This window comes from Acanthaster planci, linkage group LG05 (genome assembly GCF_054643075.1).
Source record: "Acanthaster planci isolate LZ-2023a linkage group LG05, COTS_SCS, whole genome shotgun sequence".
NCBI classification, from domain to species: domain Eukaryota; kingdom Metazoa; phylum Echinodermata; class Asteroidea; order Valvatida; family Acanthasteridae; genus Acanthaster; species Acanthaster planci.
The window spans coordinates 6115021-6128103 of NC_141781.1; the positions used below are offsets into that span (position 1 = coordinate 6115021).

The window sequence follows — 13083 nt, forward strand, 5'->3', positions numbered from 1 at the left end:
CCACTATGTTTTTTCCCCCACTTTATGTGCTGTGTGTGCTCCAAAGCCTGCTGTTTTTGTGGGTGAGATTGTTAATTGTCCAGCTGCATTTTGGCTGTTTAATCATACATGTACATCTAGCTGGTATGATTGGGTCATATTTTTAAAAAAATGTAAAAGTGAAAAAGACATTCCAAGAGATATTATGTATTGAGGAGGAATGTGCTCTAGAATTGTACATGAATGTATTGGGAGTAGATTTTATTGGTAGTTACCGTAATTAACCAAATGGTCCAAGCCTTTCAGACAGGTTAAACGTAGTGTGTGGTAAGTGCACAAAAACCTCGCTGCATACTTCATATCACCACTATTTACTCAGCAAACATCATGGCTCATTATTACATTATATATTTTGCCAGACGCAGGTTAAAAAGGATGTAGTACGGATTTGGTGAATCATTGAATAGACTCCCTGCACCATTCCTGCAAGAACCTGTTTTCTGTACAATGTACCTTTGTCCTTGATTGATTGAAGAATCATGTTTGCTCTGGGCAAACTGAGGATGCATGCCTGGAATGTTTCCCTGGCTTACCTTGATAACTGGACTTGTGCCCTGATTATCTCTTGTTAATTAAATAGATCATAATTGATGGACGGGTTGTCAGACCCAAGGCCACCACACCAAGAGGACTTATATGTAATACATCACTGAAATCCTCCGAGTGGAAGAATTCTCCTTGGTACTTTGCCTCATCCTGCATGTTATATGGTCAATTTAGATTGGCAGCAGGTTGCTTCAACCTGTGTGAATGTGTTGTGGGCAGTTGCACAGCGGTGGAAATATTTTTGGAAAATATCAGGACAGTATTTTGTTCCTTGCTCTGTCTTTATGCAAGCAGGTTTGCAGGATTGCACACGTGTGGCCCCAGCAGTTGTGCACTTCTGTTTTTTTGTTGATCCTTGAGACTCCACCATTGTAATAACTTCTGACCGAATTTGATACAGGCACACTCAAAGGAATTTTGACAGTGTGTTATGGTAACCTTTGGACATCCTTTTGTGCAATTATAATTACACCACTGCCTCCACATTTCTCCGTTGCTGTCTTCCTGCTGACACTGACAGTCGATTGAACAATTATACTTGCCTTGAATACTAGCGCCCATGTGGCTGAATTTTCCTGACTGATATCTGCCTTAAATAAATAAACACTCAATTCTGTTTGTAATATTGTTTAGGAGCCAAAAGTGACAATGTTTTTTGAATAAAGATGGAGGTGTTGTCATATTGTATGGAAGAGTAAAAAAAGTGTTGTAACAGGCAACTGCGTTATTTGTGGATGGTTTGCAGTCCATTCAAATGGGACTGCCCGCGTCAAATTTTTTCCAAGATATTTGACTGGCTCGTACAAAATGAGGCGTAAGGATTTGCTTTCACTCTTCTGGACATATTTGTAGGGAATTTATGCAGCTCTTCATTTTGATGTACCGGTGCCAGTATATGCAGTACAGTTACTGTCCAGATGAGTTTTGACAAAATACCAGTACATGAAAAAGAGTTTACTAAGAGAGATGTAAAGAGTTGGATAATCCTTCTCACTAGCTTTGTTGAACGAAAGGCCCTAAAACTTGTGTACGTGTACTGGTACATGTAACTCTGGAGACTTAAGTCTCATTTTGTTAGGTTGCAGCATGGTCCTGCTCAAGTGGTCCGTTGGGAATATATTTTCAGACATTGTTAAATTACATTACACCTCAGGCAAGTCGCTGAATTTTTCTCAATGGTCGATTCTTTCAAGGTGTACTACAGGAAAAACATCTTCCAGTTGGTAATTTCAAAGGAAGTTCTCTGTCCTTTAGGGAATGCCAGTTGAGTGGATGTGTGTCAAAGATGTGGTAAACACCTCTTGCTATATACTGTAGTTCAAATGTGCCAGGATTCACCCATGAACTGCAAATTTGGGAATAATACAGCATTTCGTGCGTAAATTGCATTTAGTCTTACTTCCCAGGTTTTGCATTTACTATCTATTTCCTCCAGTCTGATTTGCTAATTCTGTTAGTGGCCTGGGGTAATTGTGCTTGTAAATTCTCTATTTTCTGCATTCTGCCACTGTCTGCTGTCCGGTATACCCGGGTAGCCTTTGAATAAAAAGGCTGCTTGGATGGGCCCTGTGCTGACACTGCATGACTCCTGCGTGACGCATTGTCTAATGACCTGAGTTTAAATATAAAGTAAAAAAAAAATGGAAGGTTAAACAGGTTTAAAATTGCACAAATTCCTGGTTGGAAACCTGTTGGTTTTGAATCCTGATTCATGTTCATTTTGTACATCATTATAATTCACGTACAGATCATTTAGTTAATAGATAAATATATACTTGAATGTTGTACAGATCTGTCCAAAGATCTGATAGTTTCACAGATTGACCAAATTGCCAGGAAAGAGGGGCCCTTTAATAAAATGAAAAAATTTAATATAGTTAGAGGCTCTTGAATCACCACTCTAGCCAGAAGAAGCGTTTGATTAGAAACATATGTAAAAACTAAGTTATTTGGAAGGAAGTAAGAAAACAGTTGAGTTTGATTTGAGCCCGAGAGACAAGTATCTAATACCGTCCCTCAAGTTTAGTTTGAATAAACAAGCAATCTCCTGTGCACACAGGAAGGAACTCATCAGATGGACATGCACATGTAATTGGATGGCAGTCACATAACACTGATGTCCAAGTGGTTGACATGCAATAGTAGGAAGTACAGGGTACTGTAGAACTGAAAGAGACTTATTTGATTGTCTTGAGGCCACGTGGAACATACAAGGTCTAAGGAATGGGAGGTACATGTACCGGTAATTTTAAATTGTCCAATCGAAAGTTATACATTTTGTGAGCCAGTATAGGTACTAGTACTGTCAAGAAACGTACATTTAGGCTGCTACATAATGTACATGTACCATTCATTCAACCACTGGAATGAATAACCTGGAATACCTGCCACCCACGTACCGTGCAGAGAAAGTTAAGCCCACACTTGACCACATTGTCTCCATGTGGGTTTGGGTTTCGACATCTTCTGATAATCTGTGCCTCTAGTATGCAGAAAAGTGTGGTATGCATTGTGACATACATCATGTGCACAAGGCAATGATCATAAGAACCCTCTCTGAAATACTGGGAACTGGGAGAGATTGAGGAAGTTTGCAAAGCTGGATTGCTTGATGTACCCTGTCATTTTTCCCGAAGCCCAATGCTAAGAAAATTCTTATATACAAGCCCTCTTTACTCAGGCATCCCAGCAAAATATATAATGCAGACCCTAAGTTAAAGCACCCCTTAATGACCTTTGCAATCAGTTTTATCATTGACAGCTGAACAAGTCAAAAACAGGTTTGTGCAAGGCACAGAACAGGACAAACTTCATTGATCATAATTGATACACGTACTTCAGGCAGGTACACGGCCGTGCTTTCATTTGCCATTTCCTCACGTGCTTTCAGAATATGAAAACAAAAATCTAAATGCAGAAACAGTGCAAAAGTTCAAAACTTGAAACCCCAGGTTTGTCGCAACCTGATCAGGACCATGTCCACTAGTGTGCATGTAACTACATGTCACTCACCTCCATGTATTTGATTGATGAATTGTTGATCAGTTATTCAAAATAAATAGGCCTAGCTGCCAGATTCACGAGGAGAATTTTAGTCGCTACTTGTACCCATAGTTCAAGGCATTCTGTAGCCTTGCATGCTCTTCAGCTGTACGCACGCAAACAAACGGTTCCAAGAATTTGACGGAATCTGATAGGTTTCACCAATCTGTCCAACAATAGAGCTAGGAACACATGCTCCAACTAAGAAAGGTCCTTGAGCGGGGGAGGGAATCTAATTGGACTGTCCAAGCCTGTCTTTACTACAACAGGTGTTGAACTTTAGCAGGGTGTCACTGATGAAGCTACTGGTATGGAATTAATGAACAATCTCCTGGATCAGTGACTGCAACTTGTGAGTCTGAGTATGTGTGCGCCCTGTATCATCATGGTGTCCATGTGTCATGAAAGGGGTTCAGGCAACCTTTTTTTTTCAGCTCAGTAAACATTACCATCATCCACGTTTGTTTTAATTGAGCATTTATTGGCTTCCAATTTGAATATTCATATGGATGATGAATGTGCATCCCTATATGGCCTAAAGAAGGTCATATGATGAGGTAGTTTAGAACAGATAATACGGTAACTTACATTGTGTTGATCCTTTTCAGAGGTTTTAATTCAGGATGTTAGAAAAATGCCAAGCAGGGTAAACTTGATTGTGTGTTGAAGTAACTGTGATCTGATGCTAGTGGGGACGAGTGGAAATCAATTGATGTACAGAAATTAGAACATTTCATTGGTTGCTTTTGTTTTAGAAAAGGGAGAGTCTTGGTGATTGCTCCAAGCTGGCTAACAGATGGCTACAGTTCTTGCGTCATTACTTGAGATTTCATACTGAACCATGTTTTGTTTTAATTTATGATACATATTTCATCAGCAATCTTTTAGTGAATAGCATTTCTTAAGTAAATTCCTTCACAAGTTCCAGATCTTGAGGTAAATTTCCAAATGTAGAGTTTCTAAAAGTATGGTTTACGATACAACTTAAAGGCTAAGCAACCTCTCTCAAATTAAATTTTACATGCCTAAAAATTTAAGTTTGTACAACTCCATCAGCCAGTGAAAGTATGTTGTGTCTAGTGTACATTGCAAAGGGACATTTAGTGCTTATCAGTGAGCACTTCACAATGTTTTGGTAAGATGTTCACCTCTAGTAAAACACTTTATAGTAGCATTTGGATTTAAAGTGTACCCAATATCTGGAAGACAATATTACTACCAGTAACTGAAGCAGAATTTTACAAAAAGAGCTGTAGGCATTCAAATGCATACTCAGTGCAGACTGTGCTTGGCCCCGTACATGGGATGTGTTTTATATTGGACCATTATGTCCCAGTTGTAACCCCACTGTGATTTCCCCCCCCTCCCCATTTTGCCCCTCAGGACTCACTTCAGCCCAGTCCAGGTCCAACCATCTGGTCCTTGCTCTGTAGTCCAACCAATGAGATGCCATAGATAGCTCTCTTTTAGTTGCACACTGTCGTCTTCTTAAACGATGGAGGCACAGCGGAGAAGACTACCACACAAACAAGAGTTCACTTAGCTGAAAGTGCTGTTGAAGGACCAGTTGAAAAGAGGACTTAGCTGAATTGCTGGGGACCTGTCCAGTGCTGGAATGTGTTTCTTGCTATTCTGTTAAGAGGGGGGCCATTTTGTAGGATATCATGGAAGGGTATATGCAGTACATTGTGTAGTGTCACTGTTAGTCCACTTTGCTGTCAGAACAATGCATTCACATTATAGACATACCTAGTAGGTGGGACCTAACTGCATGGCTGATTACACACATCTGCATTCCTCCCTGTGCTGTATAATTTCTGCCTGATTTGTTCATGCCTCTGTTCTGAAAGTGCTTTGGGCCTGATGTCAAAAAGCATGATTGGCAGGTTCTTATAGCCATCCCTGCTATGTTTCTACCACCCCAACTCTGCAGGGTTACTTTGATAGGGCCGTTGATTGACTGCATAGTTTGTCTATGCATGGAAAAAAATGTTCCTGAAACAAAGTGCATACATGCCTCCACCAAGCAGTAAATGGGTACCTCTGAAGACAAATATGATTATTAATCATACCTGCAATAGCCCTTTTCGCCTGATAAAGCATCCAGCTGGGCCAGTATACTCCCAACTGGCCCAGGGAGCTGAAATGGATTCAGGAATGTTCAGATGTTGCGTAGAGGATGTTGTGGGCCCAGTTTGCAGGGATAACAATATTGGTACAATTTTAAGTACTGATTTGTGAGATACTGTGTGCCGTGTATGCATGTAAATGCTTTGATATATTTATAACTGTTATTAATATACTGTATTGCTGCTGGTTTTCTGATGCTGCTGAGTTTTGTTTCGTACGTAAATTTGCTGGGTAGTATTTTCTGTGGACTTTTGATCATATGCAGCAAGGTATGAGACGGAGAGAACCCCTCCTGCTTTGTGTTGGTCAATGTCTCGCAGGAATCTGGGGAATTCTTTTCAGACATCTTGGGGGGATGTGTTAAGTAACAATAGTCTGGAATGTGTATAGGGATTGGACATGTTGGGGGGTACCCCTCGGTCTCATCTCTTGCTGGGTATACTTTTGATTGGTTGCTGTGTTCTTTTGTTCCACCTACACTGTACATGTATCTGCCACATTAAGAACAGGAACCAGACCATTCTTTGAAGAATGGATCTCAGACTTTATTTCCATAAATAAACATCCTCCCTGGGTATGAATCTACCAAATAAAAAGAAAAAAAATCTATGGAAAGTAAACATTGGATTTGATTTTTAACAAAAATGAAAAAAACAGAATTTGCAAAACCACTGGACAACCAGTTTTGGGCATGGACTTGCCTAACCATAGCATTTAGATATTGCATTATGAGAGTACCAGGGAGGTGTAACCTGTTGCTCCTGATCCAGTGATTTTACCAGGGCTGACCCTCTCAGAGACTGATGAAGTAATGCCACTTTAGGGTCACAAAGGAGAAAGCAGTGTTTTTCAGCTTCAAGGAGTGTCTTTCTGCATCACCGCATCGTTAAAATACAAGGGAAATGGTGCCGAAGAGATAGACCCCATATAACAGCTCTAAAGCAATGAGGTTCTGAATAATGCACATCCCCTCAAACACTCTTGACAAAGCTGTGTTCTGAATCAGTAGCATATCACGACACATAAGCCACTTCACGAACCAGACAACAAGGTTTGAGGCAACAGGGGTGTGATTAACAATAAAGGAACTCCATCATTGTCACAGGTTGGTAGCTTAATATGATTTGACTTGAGACTGGATACCTTGTGCTTTTGTCGTGATTGAAGTGTGATGGATTTTGCAATTGGCTCAGACTGAGTTAACACTCACCAGGTCTTCCAAGAATCACACCTCTTCCAAAAGAGATTGATTCCATGGTGTACCCACAACCCTACATCTCTGGAATGGTGATCACTTGATGTTGTGATATTGAATACATTTGTGATGTACATATACTTGTATTCTCTGAATAGCAAAGCATGCTCTTGGCATGCTTTTTAGTTACATAGAGGGTTGATGCTTACATGGAAAATCCTTCCTGCAGAATGAATTGCCCAAGGTCAATAAATTCTTGGTTTTAAATCCAGCATTAATCTACATGAGTAATCTCCAGTCTAAAGCGAAATTTGGGTTTGTCAGGTTTGCTTGGAAGCAGACTATTGGAGACTATCCTTGATCCAGAAATACATGTACACTAGACCAGTTCCCTGAAAGAATTACCCATCTTAACGAGCCAGTGCCACCCAGACCCTATCTTCCTGCTGCCTTGGATTATTGCCATCCTGATTTCTTTCGCCCGCCCGTGGGCATGCCAAAAGCGTTTCTGATCGCCAAGGCAAAATGGTTATCATGGGCATTGAACAAGGTTTTCCCATTCCAGACGGTGTTGATGCCTGATTAGATAAACACTAATGACACTCCAGGAACTGGCCTTGCTGTCTGTGTTCACAACTGAAAGCACCATCTATCTGCACACCAGGCCACATTTGGATTAATGTCTGTGATAATGGTCATTTGGCTCTCCTCCCACCCCCCCCAAAAAAAAAGTTCACAAGTGAATTCTTGAGCACACCATGAAAACTTCCATCAATTCTGGTGAATGACTGAAACAGTTTAGTGGCATAGCTGCATTAATAAATTGAGTAAACATCAGTATCAGTGTTGGCACTTGGCTTGTTGATGAGAAAGCTTAGACTATACAGGAACACAACAGCCCTTTAAGTTTGAAAGTGGGAATTATAGTTTAGGAGGAGATATATATTAAAGAATGCAGGAGTACATTTAACTTTTTATTTAGGAAAAATCAGGCATGCTATTTATGAGAATTTTAAAAAATGAGCTCTGAAGATGGAGGGGCGTTTGCCTCCATGGTTTCCCCTCACGAGGCATAATGAAGTCAATTGAGTTTAGGGAACACAGAAAAAAGATATCACTTCCATTTTCTGCTAGACATGCTGGGCATTTACAACTCGGGTAATAAGGACTGACACACTTGTACTGCCAGGTTATGAAGAATCTGAATTCAGTTTTATACATGTACATGTAGCTGCAAGTTGTCTTTGAGTTTCCAAGCCCACAATTCTTTCAGCCATTCCCTTTTTTTTTTAATTTGAAATTTTCTCTTTACTAAAACAGACTTTTGTGAGCAGAAGCAATGCAGGAGCAAGTTACCAGGTATTTATTTTACACGTACTGGTACTTATGTGGCGCATTGCATCAATTTACATGCACTGTAAATTTTGTGAGTTGGTTGGTGAGAAATTGGTTGTAAGTTTACAATCTAGATGTTTGGACAGATCATTTCAAATGCCTACATCTTCCACTATTACTGCAGGTCACAGGATCATTTGTAGACATTTACCAATGTCCGAAACAGCTTTATTATCTAAATTTGAAGAACAATTTTGACTCCTTTAGTACTGTCAGTCGGCCTCTTCAAATATTGACGGAGATACCGATCTGTATGTTTTGTCTTGAATGAAGTTTATATAGGTTAGTTAATTGGTGGTGAATGTCTCCTAAACGAGGTTAATGATATTTGTTGCATCTACACATGGAAGTCACTAGTTGACATGGACCAATCTTTTCTACCAGATTGATCTACGGTACTAGCATGTGATCGTGCTTACAAGTTGTGTGTGGCTTCTGAGAAAGAGCACAGCCAATGCCTGTAATGCACTTCTTTAAGAGATTAGCATTTGGAAATGCCTAATTCATATTTTAAATTCTAATAGTTTAAAAGATTTCACTAGCTGCTGTTAATGAACAGGAGGAAATCAATCGTATTAAATTAGATTTTAGTTATTAGAGAGAGATTATCTACTGAAGCGGGATGTTAATCTTTGGCCGCCTGAATTAATGGCCTTCTACCAACAGTCTTTTGAATATTTAGAGTGTCTATAATTCAATCCTGGGTTGGCAGTCTCCCAAATTTGTCAGAGGAAATGTTTGTTCTGTCAGTAGACCTACTGGGCAGAATCTGTATAAGGCATACGTGCACAAGTTTTTCCTAAAGGGTGAGATGTCCGCCACTCATCCTGGGAAAGTGATGGTGGTGTGTGTCACTAAATGGAGGATACAACTGTTTGTTTCCATTTCTCAAATAAATTGTAATGGTAAAAACTGGGTTTACATGGTGTAAAGTCATTTAAACCAGCCAAAAATCTAAGTGATGTGTACTTGTTGGGTGAGAATTTTCCCATTTTTTTGGGGGGGGGCTGCCTTTTTTTTAGGGGGAGGAGTTGACCATTTGGGGCTTGGGTTTGGATGTCTAGTCTTCTTCACTCATTTTTATTCAAAATTCATAAACCCAACCCTGCCAGATCTTTCAAAACGCTTGATGTTGTGGAGAAGTTTTCAAGGTGGAGAAAGCTACACCCGATTTAGGGTTGCTTTACATGGAACGTGATCATGCCCTTTGAAAATTACAGAAGATACATTGGTTGTCGAATGGAAGATTTTCAACAACTCTGAAGGATCCAGGACTGCTCACGTCACCGGTGTCAAGGATATTTGTGTTAATAAGTCAGTTAAGTTGTTAATCTACATGTAATTTGACTCGAAACCAGGAACAGTGCTTTGGGATATATATATATATTCACACATGATACTGTCTAGCAATATGCCTGGCTCAGTTACATGTACATTGCTACTGTAGTTATAAAGCAGTTGAATCGTTTGTTTTACCTGAATCTGTTTGAATTTATTACAATTTGCTCAGTGGGATTGAAAAGGATGAATTACCAGCATGTATGTGTTGTCTGTTCATACATCAAAGCAAAACTGTAGGCACATCATGAATTTCCACTCCAAAGGCTGCCGGTATTATGAATTTTTACTGAAATGCCAACCATGTGCATGTATAGAGAAGCTAATGGAATGGCACAGACAGCTGAACACACATTGTAAAATAAACTTCACATGTTTTTCTGCATGGAGAGTGACACACAAAGCCTCTTTTGAGATAATGTTGCATATACTGTACATGCAACTGTGTCAGATGTTACTCCATCACTCACTCACTTTTAGTTGCTCACTCACTCTTGTTGAGTCCTTTGGAGACCTGAAATGATACGGATCAAGTTGTCAGTGTTCCAAGCTGTTGGCCTCTTGTCTCAGTTCTATGGACAGTTAGCTTCTGAGGGTGTTGTGTGGTCCAACCTGACACTGACTCTCTCCACTGCGCCACAGTACAACCTCATTGGCTGCCTCCCCCTCCCCTCAGGAAATGGTGCCCTGCTCACTTGCAGTAGTGTAGAATGGCTCAGTTACAGTCCATCAAAGTGTTCCAGTAATTGTAAGATTCCCTTCCCCCCCCTAATCATTTTGCAGGTTGCCAGTGCAGTGTCACCACTGTGGTCAAACTGGGAGGAGTGGACCAACTGCTCCAGACAGTGTGACTGGGGAGTATCACTGCAGAAACGCAGATGCCTACAAGGAGCTTGCCAGGGACCAGAAAAGAGATACAGAACCTGCAAAATCACAGTAAGTGCAGAGCATTCCCAAACCTCCAAGGAGTTTGTACACGACAGACAAATTGTTACCAGCCATTTTCATTTGCATGTAATACGTGGGATGATGTTGGAAGGAGAGCTGGGGTAGACCTTCTACAAAGTGAGGGGACAGTAGAAAAGTCAGGACCAAGTTGCAGGGATAAAAAATTGGTCCCCGCAGCCGTGTTTAGTCCCCACAACTACAGTTGGAGCAAGTACAGTATGTGTGTTCTGTTTTCACATGCCTTATGCTTGAAGTTGAATTCAGTGGAAGGGCAGTTTCATAACCCTTTTTTTGGTGTTGGGGGTGCAAGCAATTTTTTTTGGGGGGGGTGTTAACTCCTTTTGAGGGCCTGTGGCACATGATACTTGTAGATCCACCAGTGATTCAGAATATACTACAATGCAAAAAATTGGCATTTTTTCAAAAACCAGAAAACTGTAGACCCTGTTGATAGGTGGCGATGATTTTAAGTTTTGCTCTCATTTTCTTCAGACTAACTCACTAATGTTAGTCTGAGGAAAACGAGAGAAATACTTAAAATCGTCACTAGTGATTATCTTTCAACTCCCTTTGTTCTCTCTCCCCCATACCAGGACTGTCCTCCTGGTACCCCAGACTTCAGGGCACAGCAGTGTGCCCTCTCCAACAATGAGAGCCACACCGATGGGAAGATGTATCACTGGATCCCGGTGGAGGGCCTCCCACCAGACCAGCAGTGCACGCTTACCTGCCGGGCCCAGGGAACGGACATGACCAAGGTCCTGTCACCCAAGGTGCTGGATGGCACCATGTGCTCGGCCGACTCCAGAGACATGTGCATCCTGGGACGCTGCGAGGTGAGTCCGTTCAGTCTGTCCTGACTCCGTTTGTTATAGCAACACTAATCTGAATGTTTGTGACCTTCTTGACAATGATCATTTACACATTACATGTACATAACATTAAAACTGCCAGAATAAAACGAATTCTTTCCATTTGAAAAGGGGATAAAAATTGGTAAAAACTACAAAAAAGTCGGTGAAGGCACTACAAACCGAGTGACCCCTTTTTCTGTGGAGAGAAACTTTTGGAGAAAAACACTTCTTCTGTTTTCTTTTTTTTCTCACTTTGAAAGTTCTGATACATGTACATGTACATGTATCCTCAAGAAGTGTCACTAATGATTTTGAAGGTGGGGTAGAATTTTTTTAATAAACAAAGTAGGTCTGGAAATACGACTTCATCACAAGGGGCCACATTTTCAAGAAAGTTCTTATGCGATGATTAGCCACAGTTTTTGTGGCTCATTTTTTTAAAGGTCTTCCTAGCTAGTGTGATAAACTTAAAAGTGCTACCCTTTCATCACACAAGGTCACTCAAACTAGGTCACAGGTTTATTAAAATGAAAGTGCCTTTATACCTCCGAAAAGTTAAATTTGTAATCCTGATGAATGAAATTCTCCACCAGAAATTTTGAACCCAGGCATATTCTGTCATCACGTGGTGGCTTGCCGACTTCTCCCAAGTATGTTAAATATTTCAAGGGGAGATCAGGTTGCACTCAGAGATCCCGAGGTGGTCAAAACTGAAGAATATGATCCTCCATGTGATCTCACCTTTCTCTCAACATCAGGCATGAACGCCTCTGTGAGCCTTAGAGAAGAGAATATACTGTGTGGCCCAGCCTGTGTGTAATGTTAGCACAGACATTCGGCAGTTTATTTTCTTTAACCCAAACCAAGACTAATGTCAAACATGCTTGAGAAACACTGATGACAGATTAAGTAAGTGCTCTAGGGGAGGACCCATTGGTGTCATATTAATATTTTGACAGGCGGGTCCAGAATTAGTCACCTTTTTGATCTGCCATGGTGACAAATATTTACTCCTCCAACTTGATCAGTTGGAACTGAAGCCATCATGATTTGTCTGTTTACCGAACAGTGACTGTTTCAATAGTAAGTTATACAATTTCTGTAAAAAAGAAGGAATTTCATTCCGTTTTTGTTGAAAATCAGGATGTTTCAGTTGATCAAAAAAACATTGTATATATTTTTTCCAGAGTGTGAAAATTGTTTGCTTTACTCCTTTTTCTTCTGAATGAAATGTGATACACTTGATGAAATTTCCAGAAATTGACTTTTTTTGAACAGGTGTACGCCTTCTCTGAAATTATAATCTTCCCACAACTTCAATTCTCAAACATAATTCTACATAATTCACTGGAGCTTTAAATACGTCCAACCATCCAGCCATCCACCGGTATTACACTGAATTCTGGCATGGGATGGGGCTACACAAAATTCTGTAGACTATTTTAGAGGGTGCATGGCTTGAATGTGAATCCTGCTGAGCTAAACCCCCCTCTGAAAAGACGTAGTGATGGAACTGAACCGTAAAAATCACCCCAACATCACAAGCTATGTCTGGTCAGATATAAGTACATGAAAACTGTCGTTAGTGGATTTTGT

The 13083-nt window shown here is 40.5% G+C and overlaps 1 protein-coding gene across 3 annotated transcripts in view; it reads left to right on the plus strand.

Annotated features, from left to right (window-relative positions):
• LOC110987210 (ADAMTS-like protein 1) overlaps nt 1-13083 on the plus strand; it is a 109055-nt gene that overhangs the window by 29463 nt on the left and 66509 nt on the right. For 2 of the 3 annotated variants that reach the window (XM_087136430.1, XM_022249744.2), the window contains exons 2-3: nt 10469-10621; nt 11227-11469. In XM_087136430.1, the coding sequence (XP_086992556.1) occupies nt 11305-11469 (165 nt within the window). In that variant the 5' untranslated portion in view covers nt 10469-10621; nt 11227-11304. Of the gene's footprint in view, nt 1-5101; nt 8312-10468; nt 10622-11226; nt 11470-13083 lie in introns of those variants that run through there. The other variant, XM_087136431.1, reaches the window with a different exon arrangement.